This window comes from Tachypleus tridentatus, chromosome 7 (assembly GCF_004210375.1).
Source record: "Tachypleus tridentatus isolate NWPU-2018 chromosome 7, ASM421037v1, whole genome shotgun sequence".
NCBI classification, from domain to species: domain Eukaryota; kingdom Metazoa; phylum Arthropoda; class Merostomata; order Xiphosura; family Limulidae; genus Tachypleus; species Tachypleus tridentatus.
In genome coordinates this window covers 24,688,271-24,710,606 of record NC_134831.1, presented here as the reverse complement: position 1 = coordinate 24,710,606, position 22,336 = coordinate 24,688,271, and the positions used below count along the sequence as shown (strand labels likewise).

Here is a 22,336-nt window from a genome sequence, read left to right as displayed (position 1 = left end):
ACTGTTCGGATGCTCGTGCATTCCACCGTTCCGTCAGAAAGCACTTATTCATTGACACTCAAATTGTCGTTTGTTATGTATGGCTATCAGAGAAGACGTGACCAAATGTGGTGAAATGAGCTGTGAGGAGATCTAATATCATTTTACTATATAAGTTGACCATTGGTAAAATGAATAAACTCTATTCGACCTTAATAGATTTAAATCAATTAAACCAAATTTACATAGATCTGTCTACTTTGACGTTATCGTTACATTTTTATATGAAACTGTCAAAAATATCTGTCATTATTTTTTTCTGTTATTTTTTACATACCTTGTATATAATTACACGACGAATATTAAAAGAAAATAACCTATTTTAAAGAAAAAACATTGCGGAACACAAATATTCGTTTGAATGAAAAATTCTATAATTTAAAAGTTAACAATTGAAGAAACTTGAACAAAAAGTGAATCTTCGATTTAATAAGTACATATGGATGACACTCATTACTTAAAATAGTGCATTCAGCAAGGAATGTCTTGTTACTATATACAAAATTGTGCTAACAAAGTAACTCAGATTCGTCCTCACAAAATGAAAGTGTATACTATCATAATACAAAACATGGATTGACAGTTATTGTTACTTACAATGGTAAGAAATATTTATTTTAATAAGAAAAAGGGCCTGGCATGGCCAGGTGGTTAAGGCACTGGACTCCTCATCCGAGGGACGCGGGTTTGAATCTCCCCTCGCACCAAACATGCTCGTCCTTTCATCCGTAAGTGTGTTATAATGCGACGGTTAATACTACTATTCGTTGGTAAAGGGGTAGCCCAAGAGTTGGCGGTGAGTGGTGATGACTAGTTGCCTTCTCTCTAGTCTTACACTGCTAAATTAGGGATGGCTACATCCGATAGCCCTCATGTAGCTTTGCGCGAAATTCACAACAAACCAAACCTAAGCAAACAGTGGGGCCCTCCAGTGGCTCAGCGGTATGTCTGCAGACATACAACGCTAAAATCCGGGTTTCGATACCCGTGGTGGGCAGAGCACAGATAGCCTATTGTGTATCTTTGAGCTTAATTCAAAAAACAAAACAAAAACAAACAGTGGGATTACACCTGACGTCTAAATTTGTGGATGGATCAAAATTTAGCTACGAAAGTATTTTAAACGTACATTAGGAACAGCAGTGTGCCTTATTACGTACATCAAGTGGAAATAACTTATATGTTTATTATTCTTGAGGAGGATCGAAAGGCACAAGGCTCATGCTCAGATATATTTTCTGCATAGCAAAGTTAGCCCAAATTTTGGATTCAGGGTATTATTTTTCACAGTTTGTACCTTGTCCTGCTACTAGTACAACAGTGTTACTTACGAACTACGTCAAGTAAAATCCTAGAACGTATGTTATGCATCAAAGACTGAAACATTTTCTTCGTCTATAATAGAATGATTTTTGTTCGTTTTGTTTTTTGTTTTGAGATATTTTATTCCTGACTTGCCCTACAGAACTAGTTAAGTGTAAATTAAAACGAATAATTTATATAAAATTCACACTGTAAAACATTTTGTTATTATTATTTGAGTGGTGTGAGAAAACATTAAAACCAGAATTGATAACTGTATAATGTTATTTAGATATGAGAATCGTTTGTTTTTTTTTTTTTTTTTTTCTGATGTCCAGGAAACGTGTTTCTATAGCAAATAACGTATATCAATTTATTTGAGAGATTGGTATTTAACTTCAGCATTAACTTCGAGTGGCAATAGGTATCGATAAACTTTTACTAACATATATAACGAGCTCACTTCTAAGAAAACAATAGCAAAAACAAAACTATGTATTCACTGTTGTTTTACTAGAAGTGGTTTAGAGGGTTACTAGGATGAATCTAAAAATGGGCGAGTTTTTCTTATAAAGGTAAGTTAGTTTGTTTGTTTTTTTTAATTTCGCGCAAAGCTACTCGAGGACTATTTGCCCTAGCCGTCCCTAATTTAGCACTGTAAGACTAGAGGGAAGGCAGCTAGTCATCACTACCCACCGCCAACTCTTGGGCTACTCTTTTACCAACGAATAGTAGTATTAACCGTAATATTATAACGCCCCCACGGCTGAAAGGGCGAGCATGTTTGGTGCGAACGGTATTCGAACTCGCGTCCCTTAGATTACGAGTCGTACGCTTTAACCCACCTGGCCATGCCGGGCAAATTAATAACTTTTAAGAAGGATAATAAACGATAGGATACAAATCTGATTTTTTTACTTTTGGTGCTGTGCACTGAACACAAAAGGACGAGAAAACGTAATTCGAAAATTTGGAAAAGACAGTTAAGGTAGTTTTTGCTTTTCTAACAGAATTGTTGAATTATGGAATGATTTGTTGTCGATAATAATGGAAACTGGAGCTTCAAAACTATTTAAGAAGGAAATCGATTGATTTCATGAAAAAAAAGGATGGAGTAAAGACTGCTACTTTTCTCAGTATGGTTTTGTAGGGACAGTCTTGAAGGAGCAATCGATCCTAGATTAGATTAAATACATTATTTGTGTCCTCATGAGGAAGATGTTATGGAAAAATATTGAAATTCCACAATAAAATAGTTTTTATTTACTCTCTATGTATTTGTTTTTAAGCGCAAAGATACACAATGGGCAATCTGTGCGTTGTCTACCGAGGGTATCAAAACTCCATATTTAGCATTATAACTCATCACAATTACCGCTGAGCAAGTGGAAGCTTTATATTCTGTAGTGTAGTCGACTATAATTATGTTGTAAGCTATATTTTTTATGTTATAGTTTGTATATTAGCTAAAGGTAACATAATTTTCAAGATAAGCCTAAAATGCTTATAGAGTTGACTTAAACGTTTTTCGTGCATTCGAAATTAGAATAAAAGTATAGGATAGTTGTTTCAAGAGTAGAGTGGGCTAACTATACCTAAGTAGTAGAGTTGGCTCGAAATAGAACGTTGAAGATATCATCGTAGTTTAGTAACATATTAGAATCTATATGTTAGTTATTGCACTTATTGAGTTACTTTGTACAGGTTCAGGTAAGTTAATTTTGTTAAACCTGCTATAGCTAAAGAGGTTTGAACGTCATTTGTAACGTGGGCATTTAACAATTTACTATAGCGTACAAGTGTTTAAACTCGTAGAAACATTAAAGAAGGAAATAGTTGCATGGACTGGATGTTGAATTATTTTCATTAGATAATGTAAAAAATCTCACCAACAAAAGAAAATCGATATGACACTTATTTAAAAATGTCGGAAGCTCTTCAGTTTCTGAATCTTTCCCAACTTTCATCTCTATACCTTTAAATACTGTAAAGAACATGATGTTGTTCATGGTGTCAGGTATCATATTGTTGCGTCGCTGAAAAACTTTTGCTATCTACCATATTTAGTACTGCATGTTCAAATTTTTGCTTGATTTCAGAATTCCACCCATGTGCAATCATAATGTATGAGTTTTGACATATGTTGCCTCTTCTAATATCCAACCCCCAAGTAGCACAGCGATATGTCTGCGAACTCATACTGCTAGAAACGGGTTTCTATACCCGTGGTGAGCAGAGTACATATAGCTCATTGTGTAACTTTGTGCTTAATTTCAAACACTCAATCAATATAATATACCACATTACAATAATATTTTATTCGTGTCTATACTATTTTTCTGGTGAGTGACAGTGTGGGCATAACAACCTTAACAACTCATTTCTCCCTGGTTCACAAGCTCAGAAAAAGGAATTTCATTATGCAGTACTTACACTCATTCCAATAGATGTGGCCTCAAGCTGTTTAGTTATGAGGCTTCATAGACGTGAAATAATAATAGTGTAAAATGCGTAGGTTTGCGAAGCAATGAGATTTTTTCTTAGGCATAAAAAGTGTGACACAATCATGTTTGATTGTATAATTTTGTACACATTTCTCTTAACTAGCTCTTTATGAATTAATGCCAATTGGGCAGAGTGCTAAGAAAAATAGAACATTTGCATGCTTGCTACAATACTAGTCTTTTAATACTTGACTTCCCGAATTCATAAAGAGCAAAAGTGCTTGAATGTTTTGTCTTCTTAATATGATGACTTTGGTGGGGAAAATATTATCATGTGCTACGTCCTATTTTTTTTTTATCTTGAACTGTGTCAGTTTCGTTCATGGAAATCGCTAGATTACCTGAAGAATAAGGTGAAAAATATTGTTAAACTGACTGTGATTTTGAGTAGGGCTATTTTTTATTCTATTTAAAATAGGCTGTCTGAGCCTAGTTGCATTCTTTAAACTCATTAATGTCTTACGAATTTAACATTTATTCTTTTATCGATTGGTATATAGAAATGTTAATTCCCATAAACGTTAAGCTGGAAATGATTGTTACTTGTGAAATAAGGCAATAATTTTCATAGCCTGTGTTTCTATAAATTATTTATGTAGTCAGGTTTTCAGATACTGACTTCTTGCAGACTTTGGTTGGTACTCCAGAGAGTGTAGAATACTACACTTTAGCATGAAAATTGGGGGTCACATTGCTTATTTCTATTTGATATCAAAGATTAAAGCGATTGTGTTTAACATATAAATAAGTTAAGTAGGGATAAAATATTTGAATATTTATCGGTCGTAACTTATTGAATTTAGTAATATAGAAGCAAATGATGAACAAAATCAGATAGAGCTACAGCTTAATAAAAGTTGAAAATATAGTTAGGTGGTTAAAATTATTGTACAACAAGAAAAATGAACTGTATTTTCAGCACTTTGGGCCAAGCGAATTCCGTTGTGTGTTTTGTGTACAAAATTTTAAACAACTGGAAATTTAAACATCTGGAAGTAGGGATCCAAAAGTAACCAAACCAGACTGGAGATACTGTAGACATTATTTACTCTAAATACAAATCCTCATTTCGGCTCTATGCTGTTATCTAGAATTACATTTAATAGAGTCAAAATAGGGATTTGTAGTTTGAGTAAATAACTGAAAATATTATTCATACAATTTATGCATGTATACTAATTTCGTTTTATGCATTGTTACTCATAAATCTTTTGTAGTTGAATTTATTCCAGGTGTCAGAAGTATGACATGAACTATGTCGTTGTTGACTTTGAGAGTTCTCTAGAGAGACAACAAAATTTCTTTTATATTTCCTGTCTCCGGTTCACCATTCATCAGCTGTTAAGTCGACTGCAAGACTGAAATTTTGCGCTACAAACATATTCTGGTATTATTAATTCATTATAAAATCAAGTAAAAAGAAAAGGATAATAACAGATACAAATAATACGTGAAACTTGTTTACATTAAATGTATACAGTTTACGCCAACATTTTATAAGAATAAAGCATGAATATAAGCAGATCATCTAGGCTGTCTGTCACTATTGAACTTGAAGTTGAGCAGGTACACTAGGCTATCTGTCACTACTTTACTTTAAGATAGGCAGATCATCTAGGCTGTCTGTCACTACTGAACTTGAGGATAAACTGATCATCTAGGCTATCTCTCACTATTGAACTTGAAAATGAGCAGATAAACTAGGCTGTCTGCCACAACTTTACTTAAAGATAAGCAGATAAACTAGGCTGTCCGTCACTACTGAACTTGAAGATAAGCAGATTATCTGGGTTGTCTGTCAATATTGAACTTGAGGGTAAGCTGATAATCTAGGCTATCTGAAAATAAGAAGATCGTCAATAGTTGATAATCACTTTTTACACTGCCATGGACTACTGTTTGTTTTTGGTTTGTTTTGGAATTTCGTACAAAGCTACTCGAGGGCTATCTGTACTAGCCGTCCCTAATTTAGCAGTGTAAGACTAGAGGGAAGGCAGCTAGTCATCACCACCCACCGCCAACTCTTGGGCTACTCTTTTACGAACGAAAAGTGGGATTGACCGTAACATTATAACGCCCCCACGGCTGGGAGGGCGAGCATGTTTAGCGCGACGCGGGCGCGAACCCGCGACCCTCGGATTACGAGTCGCACGCCTTACGCGCTTGGCCATGCCGGGCCATGCCATGGACTACTAAAATGCAAGAACAATGAAAACACATTAAGATCCAAATATTAATGTTTTGTTGGTTTCATTTGTTTTCGTGATTTCTCATTGACCAACTCTGATCTGGGAACTGATGATTCAAGGCTGTTTGTTACTATTGAATCCGAAAATTAGCAAATCGTCTACACTGTATTTAATTACTGAAACTAAAAAATAGGCAGGCCATCCAGGTCTATTCATCAACTGAAACCTCTAGGAATATAATTAACTTTGAATCTACTTTTGCTCTTGCATTGATTTATTTTTCGTTAGGCATTTCCTTTCGAGTCTAATGTTACTTGCAGATTTATAACTAATAGGTTGGAAATCGTATACCTAAATAGTGCATTGATTGTGGTAAATTGTGAAATTAATTTTACGCACTACAATATGCTACCTTCGGACAAATATGTTACCTTATGACAGAAATACATTGATGAAATGCTCACATCTGGAAATAATGCACCACACCGTAATAAATCAAGTCGATTTCATATCGCAAGATGTAGAGAGATTACATCAAAGGCCATAAATCAAATACTTTCTTAACTATTATAAATTGTTTGAGATTATCTAAAATTATTATTTTTTAATTATGTGTTCTAGGAATTTAACAATAATTATACATAGCATATGCATGATTTGACAGATCAACCTGTTGCTATTAGTGTTATTAACAGGGATTGAAAATTGTATCAAACACCGTTAAAAACTTTAATCGATGAAACAAACACTTATGTACTGATGATTAAAAACTTTTTGCTAATAAGACTATTTTATAATACGTTTTGTTGTTTATTTTTTCATTATAGTTTTATTTGTGTGTGTGTGTGTGTTTTGAATTTCGCACAAAGCTACTCGAGGGCTATCTGTGCTAGCCGTCCCTAATTTAGCAGTGTAAGACTAGAGGGAAGGCAGCTAGTCATCACCACCCACCGCCAACTCTTGGGCTACTCTTTTACCAACGAATAGTGGGATTGACCGTTACATTATAACGCCCCCACGGCTGAAAGGGCGAACATGTTTAGCGCGACGGGGATGCGAACCCTCGACCCTTGGATTACGAGTCGCACACCTTAACACGCTTGGCCATGCCGGGCCTACTTTTATTTAAAAGTACAGTTTAGCTTTAAGTTTGATTTGTTTTGAATTTCACGCAAAGCTACACGAGGACTATCTGCGCTAGCCGGCCTTGACTTGGTAGTGTAAGACTAGAGGGAAGGCAGCTAGTCATCACCACCCACCGCCAACTCTTGGGCTACTCTTTTACCAACGAATAGTTGATTGACTGTCACATTACAACGTCCTCACAGCTGAAAGGGCGAGCATGTTTAGTGTGACGGGGATTCTCACCCGCAACCCTAGGATTACGAGTCGAGTGCATTTACCACCTGGTCACCGGGCTATTAGCTTTAAGAAACATAAATTGATTTAACAATATTTGATGCACATTACTTGTAGGTGCACTTGTATTACAAATTAAAATTTGTTATATCTTAAAACTCATTATAATATTCGGAAAAACAAGCATGAGCGTTTGTATAGGTAAACTATTTCAGACCGCAGGCCGTTTACTTTAAAGTTTGAATACGATGTTTTGGTTGATTTATGTAAATCTAGTTTCGTCAGTCAGACCCGGCTCTGTTACAACACGATCATCATAAATCTTGTTTTTCTCTGTCTCTTTTGCCGCTTGTATAGCCTTAAAGTGACACAGTTACAGAATTTATAAGAATTAATTTAAGAAATGTATAACATAGGTACATATGTAATTACATTGACTGTATATTACTAATTTTTTTTAAATATTCGAGAAACATACTATCTAAACCCCGTTTCTTGTGTTGGAAACTCCGAAGACATGTAGCTGTACCACTGGAAGGCGTCAAGAGGTACTGAAAGTAGACATTAAGAGAAAAACTGTTTAAAGGCTACTCCTCTCCAGCTAGAAACCTCCATTCTGTGAACCAGTTAGGTGTACACTCATAGCTTTCGGAGCTTAAAATAGTGTACCCAGAAATAACTGCGCAATGCATCTACATTGTTATGGAATGAAATGACGTCATGTTACCTTCTTCAGAAATTATATATGTATAAAGGTATGTGTGGAAAAAAAAGAGAGAATAGTAATTCTATATGAAGAATGCGTGAAACTAGTGTCTATTATATGTATACTGTTTATACCGACATTTTACAGGGGCACGGGAGAATATTAGAAATGTAAGAGATGATACAATCTTGGAGATTCAGACTAACAGATAAATAAAACTGTTGAAGTTCGGAGAGATAGTATTATAAGTTTTTCGTGTAAAATGTGTTGTTAAGTAAGATTTTTAACCATTAGAAAGTATTAATAAACCAGGAATAGATCACTGATGTATTTCTTTACATTTCTGTGGAAATATTTATGCTCATTCGATCGTCTTTCCAAGTTTGTAATTATTTTGCGGGTAGTTCCAGACCGCTAATTTTCGAAGCTCTGGAATGTATTGTGTTTGTCTGTAATACCGAACTGTTATGCAGTTTCACGTGCTTACGTATTGCACGTTTGACCAATGGTATTGCTGTTAATATTGATTAAACGAGAAGTTGTTTCTCGAAAGCAATATTTCCCTTTTCTTTTGAGGTCATATGATTTCTAAAAATAAAATGCTAAATGAGATGAACGTATGCAACTACAAAGTTAAGTTTTAATGAATACGTAGAAAATTCTATTGGTGAGGCAGTGCAACACCGCCTACTTTCTCTTTGGAAATTAGCTCTTTCGCTGCTAGGGGCACAAATATATAGGGCACATTGAACAATTTATGTTTGTTTAGCTTTGAAAAGTGTATATTGATCTCACGCGATTTGAAATTTTGTACTATCATTAAGGATCAATATTCCCCTTCAAACTTCCCAGAATCTGCTTGTTTCAGATAAGAGATGAAATATCAAAATATCTTTTGTTTCTTTTTAATTAGGTATCTAAAAATAAACCTGGCACTGTGAAAGTTGTTTATCCAAACGTGGAAGCGAAATATGTAACACACGGTAGGCTTAGTGAGATAGGTTACTGTTTTAGTATCCAGATATAACCTAGATATTACGTTTGTAAGTTTGTCAACGAATACGATTGAGTGGTTCTGTAAACAATGAATTAGGTTAGACAAGAAGAAAAAGTCCTGTAAACAATGAATTAGGTTAGACAAGAAGAAAAAGTCCCAGTTGAAGCTGTGACTATTCTGAGAAATAATGATTTCAACACTTGTTGAAGTATTAAGGAAGAGCTAGTTGTTCTGTTAAAAATGAATTGTACTGTTGCATTTGTAACACGAAAATCGTTGCAGTTTTATTAATTACATATCCTCAGTAAGTGATCACACTAAAATGGAATACTTTGCATTCAGATGTGGTAGAGCTTGTATCATTGAAGGATTCTAAGAGGAGATGAAATATAATGAGTATTTTAAAGACAATGGGCGACTGTAAGAAATTATGGTACTATAGAAAACCGGATGAGGCGAGTGCTTTCTCATCGTATGAGTACGTTAAAACATCAAACGATAAGTGTTCGCTATGAAAATATTTTAAACTTATTTTTGCTATTCCAATTTGTCTTGAAACATATTCAACTGTAAATAAATACTTATAGGACAGTTGAAAAAATGTTTATTTTTCAGTAGATCTATGCTACATATTTCAATTTACAATTTGTGCACGTGTCTATATAACCTGTATAAAATCCAGTGTGTATTGGTCACATCACGCTTGAGTGTTCTAAATAGGAGGAGCCATAAAAGGCAACATTTATTTATTGTTGTTTGAAGTTAAGCACAAAGTTACACAGTGGGCTACCCGTGCTCTGCCCACAACGAGTATTGAAACTCAATTCCTTCCTGTACAAGTCTTCAGACATACCACAGGGAAGCAAATGCATTTATCTAGAAAGAACAGCTCAATTACTGTCTGCCCATTACAATTTTTGTGACGGTGGTGCATAGGAGCCGTCAGAGGTGTGTGACATGAAACCTTGTAAATGTAGTGAGAGTTGATATAATAAGCCTAAAATAAAGACATAGTGTGGGATCACCTAGCCATGTGCATAAAATTTATCATTAAAGTAAACATATCATCTCAAATTTAAATCGTTTCTGAATCCAGCTAATTTATCAAAACAAACTTCTTTGACCAATAGGGACTTTAAACTAAGAAATCAAAATATTTTTATTGTTTTGTTGTATATAGACTTCCTTTTATACTTTCACACTAACAATGATATTAAGTTATATTTTTTTGCTAAGCAACATGACATAAAAGCTATGAACTAACTTCAATAATGATCTTAGTTTTGAGTGGCTCACAAAGGAATTTTATCACGTTTGACTACCTCGACTGCACTTTTTTACATCCTTGTTGGTCAAGCTTGATTTCGCAAAATATATTTATTTGAGTCAACAATGAAATGTGAGGAAAGAGTATACTGTGGGGGTGGTAGTATTTGTATTGTCATTTTTCACGGCTACACGTTAGCTGTTAAATAAACAAGTTACCCAAGTAAGACGATCATAATTTTCAAACTTTTGTTGACACCATCAAGCAACAATAAACTAGCAATTGGAGTCTGTTAAAATAAAATCATGATAACGAACAGCCAAATTTCAAACAACATAAATGAATATCCATCTATTTGTATTTGTATATATTTGAATTGTAAAGATTGTTGCCTAGGATCGTTGTTACAGTTAAATTTCATATCTTCACTATTGATTATTGAAAACTACTATTGGCAGGAGATCATTCAGTGAAGAAATGTGTGGAAATTTTGAAGAATAAATTGATTATTTTTAATTCAGCATAAGCATGTCCCATATAGATGACAAAAGACCATAGTAGACATGTGAGTCTTAATAGAGAATTAATGGATGAAATTAGATATAAACATAATATATATTCAGCAAATTTTAAATGACGGCCAGGATGGAAGATATAAATGGCTACAAAAAGCTGTAAGAGAATAAACTGTTGTTGTTGGTGGTGGTGTCGGTATGTTAGAACAAGGCTACACAATGCATTATGAACACTTTGTTCGTCATGGGGGACTGAGGTGTAAGTTCGAAAAACAAAATTAGGATATCATAAAAACCTTATGATGAATAATTACCTTCTAATATTGAATTAACAGTAAGGATTTCTTTAGATTTATTAAAGGAAAGAAGAATGTAAGAATTAAACATTTTAAGGATAGTGCTAGACATTTTGTTGATGTTGAGCCCTTAAATGATGTTTTCTAATCGGTTATCATCAAAGGGAACATTGGATAGAACCATTATTTTGTGATTCTATTTGAAAGAGCTGCTTGACGAGTGATTCTAATGGAGTTCGTGAGAACAAAATTGAGAGACTGAGAACAGAAAAGTCTCCTGTACCAAATAATGTTTGTTCTGGTTTTAAAACTGATTAAGGTCCAGATTTCAGAGTTTTTTGCTCTCATTTTTGGTAGACTACTGCTCGGGGGGTGCCAAAAAAACTGCCACTCATCCTTTTCAAAGGAATTTTAGACTTGTTAATAATGTTTTAGTGACAGGGAAAAATGCTTTGAAGAATCACTTGAAGTTTATAGTTTAGTCAGACAGTCAACATGGATTTATAAAGGAAATATTAGGGTGTGTTCTTATGGTTAGAGTTCTTAGATTGGGAATATAAGATTTCATAGTCTGGATTTTTGTTGCAAAATCATTATAAGCATTTTTGGGCAGTAGCTGAGTTATAAAAGTAAAGGTCAAATTCTTCTATTCAGTGAAACACGAATAATCGAAGAATTGTTAATGGAAGCTATTTTTACGATGCCTTCGATTCAGAATTATGGGCTAATGGGCGAATGGTTTAAAGCCCACACACTCACTAGTCTCTTATTTTTTATTTTGTATAAAAAGTATGTAATGGTTTAATAATTCAATTGTACTTTATATTTAAGTTTTAGTTTCTATAATTGTAATTTCACAAATTATACTAAATTACTAATTACACTTATGTATAAACTATTCTATGCAGGAAAGTGTTGAAATCGCTAAACCTTATGCCAGTAGGTCAAGGGATAACCTGCATAAAGGAGGACTCGTAGGCTTACGAAATCTTGGAAACACGGTAAGTTATTTCAAATTTTATAGAATTAAGAGTTCTATAACGGTCTTTACATGTTTCCTCCTGTGAAAGTACGCTGATTTGTAGTTCAGCATAAACTGGAACAAGCTTGGCATAATACTAGCATGCTGGACTGTAGAACTGAGGTTTCGTAGTTCACACCCCGTTAATACTTTTCCTACAAGTTGTACTCCAAATTTTAAGGCCGAGGATGGATTATAAAAGTGACGATAAAATTCTACTCTTTGGTCTGCTGAGAGTATCTAAGAGTTGTGGTTGGTGGATGAATAGTTGCCTAGTCCAGTGTTTTGAGAAAGTTTTTATCGCGCCCACTCTCTAAATATGCATGTTTTATTTTCACCATTCCTCCGCAAATATAAGACTAAATGTTGTTTGTGTGTAAAATTGTTGTATATAAATCATTATTTGCGGTAACCATTATTTTAAATTGTATTGTTGTTTGTATATTAAAATGTATTTCTGTTAAGAAAGAAAATGTATGTATCAGTCTCAGGGGCGGCGCCAAGGGGGACTTGGGGGCTTGTGCCCCCCTCAGCCTCCAATATTATTACCTACACATATTCATAAAATATGGAAAACACAATCGTCGTTGTTGCTTAACAATTAACATCAAAGAGACATAGATCTATGAAACTCAACGTCTTCATTAAGACGGAAGTATGTGTCATGCGTCCTATAGTAACGTACTGAATGCACTGAAACTCATGCACTGTATTGCCACTCCCTGTGTAATTCCATTCTATCTTGAGCTTTGACGAAGATTAGACAACCACGTTGATTTCATGTTACAACAGATCATCAGGGAATTTACTTGATAAACCAAAGGTTATTTACTCATTAATTTCATTTATCTGTGAGATCATTTTGCATTGTGTATCAGCCATCCAAAATTGTACTGATGATTGTGGCATACACTTAAAATTGTGATTTACAATCCAGTTAATGTTATACTTATGATTAGATAATAACCTTAAATGTTAACTGACCAAATAATATTTCTAAACAATTCTAGAATGAATTTTGAAATTGTCATTGGGCTATTTAGAAGTGCCTAATTTAATGTAATGTAGTAGTTACATTATTGTAACAGGTGCTTGTCACACTTATGATAATAAGAACAATATCACAATCACAGTTTGGCCTGTATGAATAATATGAACTTATGAAGAAACCAGCCTTTCTGTGAAGGTCAACTGCAATTTAGACATTTTGTTTTGGTGCTACTATGACCATTCAGTATCCAGGCAGCGGGTTTGCTTTGTTCGAGCGCGTGATTCCCGCCTCGAACACCTGAAACGTATGATCACCGAGCCACTGACCATAGTACGCTCTGCGTACGGCTAGCGATCGGCTCAGCCCGATCGAGATCCAGATGCCAGCCGCACGCCACCCCTTCCGCTCACTCCCATTAGCTGCCCATTATTAATCAGAGTATGAGTTTCCAATGAAAACTGCATTAAAAACACAATTCAAAATATCACACCTTTCTGAAATGTACCTTGGTATTTACATTATTTTAATTTACCATCTATACTTCATATTGATGGCATTTTGGGAAGCCCCTCCACAGTTTACCTCAACCCCCACGAAAAAATCCTGGCGCAGCCTTTGATCAGTCTTGCTGGCAAATACCATAAATTTGATATATACTAACATTTACTTAACTACTAAAATAAAATTGAAATATACCGTTATTTGAAAGTGCAGTAAGTAACGTACGTAACGCAATAAATCGTTCTAGTCTATCACTCCAAAGTTAGCGACAGCTGGTGTTCTTACGAATCATGTGCGACAAATTAATTAAGTTTCATGATTTTAACTAAAATCTAAGCCTTTAATATTTAGTTTAAATATACTAAATTGTATTAACAGTATTACTACTAGACTGTGTTTAAAATGAACAAAACTTGAGAAAGCATTAACAAAATTTATTTTATACTGTGCATATCAATGTTTTGCCAAGAATTATGGGTTTATTACTCGAACTAGGAAGATCGTTCTTACTAAGCAAAATATCTGATCGATACCACCCTAAAATAAAGGTTCGCGAACACCCGTAATACACTCTTCTTAATTGTGGTCACTTTCTCACTACAACTTCTATCACAAGTAGGTTTATCCAGTGCTGTACGAAAAACTGTTTCGTAAATGATAGGCTCGGCATGGCCAGGTGGTTAGGACGCCTGACATGCAGTCTGAGGGTCATGGGTTCGAATCCCTGTCACACCAAGCACATTCACCCCTTTAGTCATGGGATCGTTATAATGTGACGGTGAATTCCATAATTCGTTGGTAAAAGAGTAGTCCATGAGTTGGCGGTGGGCGGTGATGACTAACTGCCTTCCCTCTAGTCTTACACTGCTAAATTAGGGACGGCTAGCACGGATAGCCCTCGTGTAGCTTTGCATGAAGCTCAAAAACAAACAAACATAAGTGATCGTTATGAAGTCCCATAAAAAAAAAAAAATGTTTGTTCTAGTTCAGTCTGTGTGGTGGTTGAAGGAGATGTGTCACTTCCAACTTCTAATAAGCTTTCCTCAGTGGAACACTGGTGTGAACAATAACATTCGAGATTTGAGAACGATAAACGTATCTTTATTATATGATCATGTAATACTTATCAGAGTCGTGTTTTCTCAGTTTTGAAGATAAATATAAATATACTGTTACTTCAAAAAGTGGGCAAAAGAAATCTTAAGGTGAGTGCTTCTGAAAATGTTTATATCGATTCTCTTTCCTTATCTTTACTTAAGCAACGACTTAACTGATGAGTTTACCTGAGTTATGAATAAGTAAGCAGAAAATGTGAAGGTGATAAAATAACATCAATTAGACTTTAAGAGAAAAGATCACTTTTAAAAAGTATGCGTAATAATTTATTAACGTGCTGATGTTTCGAAGCTTTTAAAGGTGATTTGATTGAGTTAGGTCTCAGTCTGTTGGTAAACACGATCTTTTATAGAGAGATTGTTTTCGCTATAGGTCTTTAAAATCGTAAAACAACAACAACAAACTGATCTGAAGTATCCCCAGCACACTTGATTAACAACAACAACAAACTGATCTGAAGTATCCCCAGCACACTTGATTTGATTACTCCTTTACAGGGTTCTTAACCCTCACGTGGCTGAACCATTTTTTGGGGGGATGAACTGTTAGGTGAAACTATGGGGATTATGGGCTGCCTCCGGTACACATATTGTAAAAAAAAGCGACAAATGCAAATACATTCTTATTTATTCCCATTCACTGGTTCGTATAAACACTTTTAAAATCTAAAACTAAGTACCGAATTATTGCGTATTAACAGGTAATAGCATATTTCTTTTTTGTTTCTTTAAATACATACAATCTCTGTGTTACACTCATTTTAAGGCTGAAATTTTTCCACCAAATAACTCGGAACAAAGAAAGTGTCAAAATCAAGCGTATCTTTTAGTAGTTATTTACAATTGTTTATGACAGAAAAAAAGGGCGCTTTTGTAGTACAAAGTCATGGGCCTAAGCCCACCTGATAACTCTTCAACCTTTCTGTGCACGTCACTGCGATTTTTAAACGCCTGGTTATTACGGAATGATGTATTTTTGTAACGTTTTTATGACTTGTTTTTCAAATGAGTACAGTGTTTAAAATGATCTACGTGAATTAGGGACCCCTTCAAGTCCTTAAGTAATGGCTTAATCTGATTAATCCTAGCGCTACTATTGCTCAAAATAAACATTTTATTCAACAAAATCTTAGTTTTTCTAATTTAGCACACTAAACTAAATTTCTATTTCACACTTAAATTCAATAAATAAAATATTTATTACTACCTTGTTTCAATAAAACAAAATTTCTAGATCACTAACATATTAAATAATTGTGTAACAAAATGTTATTTTATTTCAAAATTAAATAAAAGTCGTTGACACTGATAAATAATTTAGAGTGATAAAGTCGGGATATATAATCCTTTAAATTTAAAATAATTTTGTTTTCATGTTTAGACACTTGGAGTAATTCATAAATTTAGATATAACTGTTGTTTAATTAAGATTTTTTTATTTTCCTAAACTGTGCGTTAATATAACATTGTCATCAGATTAACTTTAATGAAACTCAAAAATTTAACTAGTTTATAGGTTATACGAATAACCTCTCATGTCTAAAATCATATAAACCTACAATTTTAAAAGTAAATTTAAATTTAACTTTTGATGTATTTGTAATCCATTGTATAGTTGTTGGAATTTCCTCATGTTGTAAATTATATGACCTTTCTTTAAGTCAAGCTATATTGTTTTCATCACGTGTTAAGACCACCTATCAGATTACGTTGCAGCTGCTGTGCAGGTTTCATACAAAATGCCTTATTCTTACACAGTGAGGTTAATTATCCTCCTCACATAACCGCTTTCTTTTATCTATACGGCACAGCCTACTGGTGGACAATACAGAAAGATGTGAGGGACGTTGACAAGTTATTCAATAGTTATTGTCTGGTTAAGTTAGTAAATAAGGTTATTATATCTTCGTCTATTTCCTGCTTTCCAATATGAAGCAAAACAGATTTAAATATAATATACATTTTTGGTAGATGACTAGCATGCTGTTACTCGAAGTTATTCAACTTAATTTCATTCTTATAAAAGTAGGTTGGTCAATGTTATGTCATACCATATTTCTTTGTTCTAAGTAACTGTATTAACAAGATACGTTTCTATATACGACACGATGATGACTTAAATTTTTACACTATTTTTCATAATCTTTCATCCTGCCAAAAAATACGTCCCTGTCAATGAGTCGACATATGTTCTTGATTCTAAAGGTTAGATTAATATCAGCTTTACGAAACTTGATAATTTTCTATGGTTAATGAACTTCGTTCTGTCTTGTATCTTGAAAGGTCTTCTAGATTTTTAAATACGTTATGTAAGTATATTACAATCACCGTTGTGGTTTGATTTTTAGAGTTAGCACTTTTTGTAAATGAGATCTTACTTGACAGCATCACATTCACTGTCCATTTCTTTCTGCATTACTAAATAGTTTAACGTATTCAAAAGATGGCCAAGCACGTTAAGGCGTGCGACTCGTAATCTGAGGGTGGCGGGTTCGCATCCGCGTCGCGCCAAACATGCTCGCCCTCCCAGCCGTGGGGGCGTTACAATGTTACCGTCAATCCTACTATTCGTTGGTAAAAGAATAGCCCAACAGTTGGCGGTGGGTGGTGATGATTAGCTGCCTTCCCTCTAGTCTTACACTGCTAAATTAGGGACGGCTAGCACAGGTAGCCCTCGAATAGCTTTGTGCGAAATTCCAAAACAAACAGACAGACAAATATTCAAAAGCTAACAAAAACACAATATAAATATAAACTTCTATAAAATCTATCTTATAGATGATATTTATTTTTGTCCACTCATCATTCTGCACTAAATTACTTCTGATTTAAGTTTAACCTTCGGTTTTATTTGTTTTCTTTTAATCCGTTCCACTCTATCACACAGTGCCGTATTACTGTAGGCTTAGGCCTTAGAGTAAACCAATACGTGGCGCAATTCTGTTTCTAGAATATAACCACCACCTTATCATGAAGTTTTGTTAAACAATGAAATATTTATTGAAAAAAAGCATTTGAATCTGAATTCCGCCCACCTGATTTTTGTCTCTAAAGCATGGTAAGTTACGTTTTCCAGTTTGAGACTGCTTTAACAATAACATTATTCCAACCGTTCTACGCTTACGTTCCTGTATGTTTTTGTTTTTTTTCAGAGTAATCTACTAAAATACTTTTCTGGAGACACACGATTACTTTCTTTCTTGGCCACAATCACGGATGTAATATTTTAAGTAAATGCGGATACTTAAATGTTAGTAACCCGGTGGGCCAGCGTAAGCATACAGATTTGCATCGCTAAAATCAAGGGTTCGATTCCATTCGGTGGACACAGCAGACAGTCCGATGTGGCTTTGCTATAAAAAAGACACACACAAACACTCTACTGTCAAAACTGAATCTTAATATTTTTTATATTCACTCATTAGCCCCCCAGTAGCACAGTGATATGTCTGCGGACTTACACACTAAAAACTGGGTTACGATACCCGTGGTGGGCAGAGCATACATAGCTTTGTGCTTAATTCTAAACAAACTCATTCACTCATTTCAACATGTCCGGGAAGAGTACATAATAATTAGTGAAAAACATCTGTCTTTTGTGATATAAGCTGTCATTTTTCTTATGGACGGTTTTTCAAACGAGTACCGAGATATTTATTTATTTTTATTATAATATACATTCAATTTGAAAATAATCCCAAACAGGGCTTCTATACTTCTTATGGCACTTTTCTATTACGATCTATTGATTTAGAGGTAGCCATGTGGTTAAGCACGTTGTAGCAGACTTTTAGAGAATTGTTGTGGTTACTGGAGTAATCCACGGAGCTTTCAAGAAGCTTAAAGATTGTAAATGAACAATGATTAGATATAAATACTGGATATTAATGAAAAGCGCATCAGGGAAGTGTTCGACTGTTCAAGGTACATCTTAGTATTCTGAAAATATTTTAATATGGAAGTTCAAGGGGGACCAAGTTCAATCTGCACTTTGATCAATGTGTGTTATTTTCTGATGCTAGTTCACGCCAATAATATGTTCGAAATGTATGGCTTATTAACCACTTACCTCACTTATTCTGTCCAGTTTTTTTTCGTATATTCTTATCTGTAACCTAGGTTCTTTACCAAATGTTATCTAAATGTAACTTGGGTTATTTTCCAAATGTTAGCTAAGTGTAACCTGGGTTCTTTACCAAATGTTAGCTAAGTGTAACCTGGGTTCTTTACCAAATATTACAGTATATAAATTTGATCAGCAACTTCTTTACAATATGAAACACCAGACACACAACTCTGCTCTATTTATGTATTTAGATCCTTACTATGTCGTTACAATTAACTAATAAAAATTATTCAGTTGAGAGCGGTAGAGGAATAAAGAGTTTGACGTTTCAATCCAATATCGTGTAATTTATGTAAGGGACTTGGTGGATTAAATCTATTTTCTTTGTGTTTATTACCAGCAGACTGCCGTTTGAAATACTTGGTTACTGAATTACTATTTCAATACAATGTCTTTAGAGATAACATTAGATTATTTGTTGAATTAAATACACAAATACTTGATCAACCCTATTAACCATTATGAAACGATACGCTCAATCACTAGTCTTAGACTTAACTGTTAGATACTCATAAATAGAGCAACCTGAATTTTTGTATAATTTAGAGATCTGTGAGAGCTATTTTTTCGACAATTATTATAAATTAGTGTAACAAGATCATAACTTCTTTGATCAAAACCCACAACTGAAGCATATGGATATGAAAAAATATATACATTAATTTCAGATTGTAGCAATATTATTAAATTTAAATTCCAGTTATTTTGGTCAGTTTAATATTTGTCTGTACTGTTGTGCATGTATTTTCGTTAGTATAAAAAAATCATTTAGAATTGATGATATGTTACCATTTTAAAATATAATGTTCTTTCTTACATTTGTTTAGTGTTTTATGAACTCGGTACTTCAGTGCCTTAGTCATACCAAATGCTTGTTGGATTACTGTCTTCGAGATAACTACACCATAGATATAAACACCTCGACCAGCAGTATGAAAGGAGTTCTAATGAAATGTAAGTTTGTTTTCTTTATTTAATTCACATATTATGCTTAATTAACTGAAATCAAATTAACTTTAGTTCACAATGTACTTTTGATAAATTTATATCATTTTTTTTTCTGTCATACACATTAACACGTTAACCACTTATCTTCAAATCAGTTTTGTAGATTGCACGTTATGTATAAAAATATTGCAATCTAAAATTTGTTCTAGGTATATAATTTTATTCTGTTGTTGAGAAGGAAAAAAACAAGTTCCACTTTAAGAAAACGCTAATTACGCGTATTATATACTCTTTCTTTACCATACATGACTTATTTTTTGGATATAATTTCGTACAAAGTTTTAGTAACATAATACTCAAACATTACTTTTCTTCTGAATTTTCTATAATATTTTACTTAACGAATTACATAATCCTTAGCTATGATTAAACTGATATATATATTTGGTACTCTTAAGAAAATAAATAAGAAGAACTGTAGTTGATGAAGGCTCATAAACCATAAGTTACCAGTCTTTCAGTCAAAGAATCAACGGCTGTTTGCACAGGATAAAATGGCTGAAGAACGTGGAATTACAGCACTTAAATTCGAACATATACTTTTCAAGTTTCGCAATGGACTTTTACGACTGTCAGGTTTTTGTATGTATGGTTCAGATTCTTTATAGGAGTATTTGTGACTTGTTGGCTATACATTTCAACAAAAGCAAATATCAAACAGTTCATTTGTTTTAAACTAACGTATTGAGTCAAGTAAGCGTATATACAAATGTTCATCTTACTGTTGATTATCACTTGTATCCACAGCTTTAAAAATTATCCCTTTTTGGCAGTCTACATCATTCACTTTAATTAATTATGAACACAATTGACAAGACGAATTATTCTTTTCTATTCTGTAATTAAAATACAATATTTGATAATTTAATAGCAAAAATCACCCTTATACGTTTTTTTTTATTGTCACTCTCATAGTCATGCAATATAGATCTATATATATGTGTGTCACGAATTATATTTTTCACGCATATTTACAGCCGGACAGAGGCCTAGAATATTTCACACAGTATGAGATATTATAATGCAATAATACTCAGTTAAAATAAAAAGGGTTTGTTTGTTTGTTTGTTTTGAATTTCGCACAAAGCTACACAAGGGCTATCTGCGCTAACCGTCCTTAATTTAGCAGTGTAAGACTTGAGGAAAGACAACTAGTCATCACCACCCACCGCGAACTCTTGGGCTATGCTTTTACCAACGAGTAGTGGGATTGATCGTCACATTATAACGCCCCCACGACTGAAATGGCGAGCATGTTTGGTGTGACGGGGATTCGAATCCGCGACCTTTGGATTACGAGTTGAGTGCTTTATTCACCTGGCCATGCCGGGCCCAATAAAGAGGGAAGCTTAGAAGGCTCTGGTAATGCGATGCAATAATATAACAAACGTTAATTCACAACAACTGAACTATAGAATATATGATTTGAAAACAATTATGTAAACAACCCTAAAATAAACCATTGCTTCTAAAAATAACAAAATTTAACATTAGCTCTATACTTGGGCCTGGCGTCGCCAGATGGTTTGGGTGCTCGACTTACCATTATTACGACTGTCAATATTAAGAGGGTCGCGGGTTATAATCCCTGTTATACCAAACACCCCTGCCCTTTCAGCCATGTGGTATAACGTAACAGTCAATCCCACTATTTGTTGGTAAAAGAGTAGCCCAAGAGTTGGTTGTGGGTAGTGATGACGATCTTACATTGCTAAAGTAGGGGCAGCTACACAGAAAGTCCTCGTGTAACTTTGTACGAAATTCAAAAACAAAACAAACGCTACATATGTAAACCATCTAAATCATAATACTAGAATTAAATTTAAAAAGTCGTGTATATCGAACAATGAACTCCTCTCCAGAAAAATATTTACAAGATTGTTTTACACTGTATACAAAGACTGTTTCCAGTACATGGACAAAATCTGCTCATACTGTCTGTAGCAACATTTGTAGTCCTCCTGATTGCTTCATTGCAGAATTGGTAGTTCTGGAGATACTATGCCAATATACTGATCCCACATTGAACTTACACCTCTGAATGTATTCATGAGGCTGATGGTCTCTCTGGATGATGAACTACTTTCCATAGAGATAGTTCTATAATTTCTGGAGTGCAAATATTATGGTCAAAAACTCTCATTCAATTGAGAACAGTTTGTCTTCGTATTCTTCCAAAATTATTGCTCCAATTACAAGGTCTGATGTATTGGCTTGAATGCTGAAGAGTTCGTTGAAGACTGTCATTCTAATGTTTGTAGAATCTTCCGAAATGTCATATGCTATGTTTTTCCCCCTTTTCTTTGTTAGGTTGACCCTTCTTGGTCAGATGTGTTTCTGGTGCAGCGACTTCAACATAGTTTTGGACGAACTTTCCATAGTATTCTATTAACATTCAGA

At 34.2% G+C, this 22,336-nt stretch overlaps 1 protein-coding gene across 1 annotated transcript in view; it reads left to right on the top strand.

Annotated features, from left to right (window-relative positions):
* Positions 1-22,336, top strand: part of LOC143255327 (ubiquitin carboxyl-terminal hydrolase 2-like) — a 77,753-nt gene that overhangs the window by 3,833 nt on the left and 51,584 nt on the right. The window contains exons 2-3 of the mRNA XM_076510797.1: positions 12,083-12,175; positions 19,756-19,882. Of these exons, the coding sequence (XP_076366912.1) occupies positions 12,083-12,175; positions 19,756-19,882 (220 nt within the window). The remainder of the gene's footprint in view (positions 1-12,082; positions 12,176-19,755; positions 19,883-22,336) is intronic.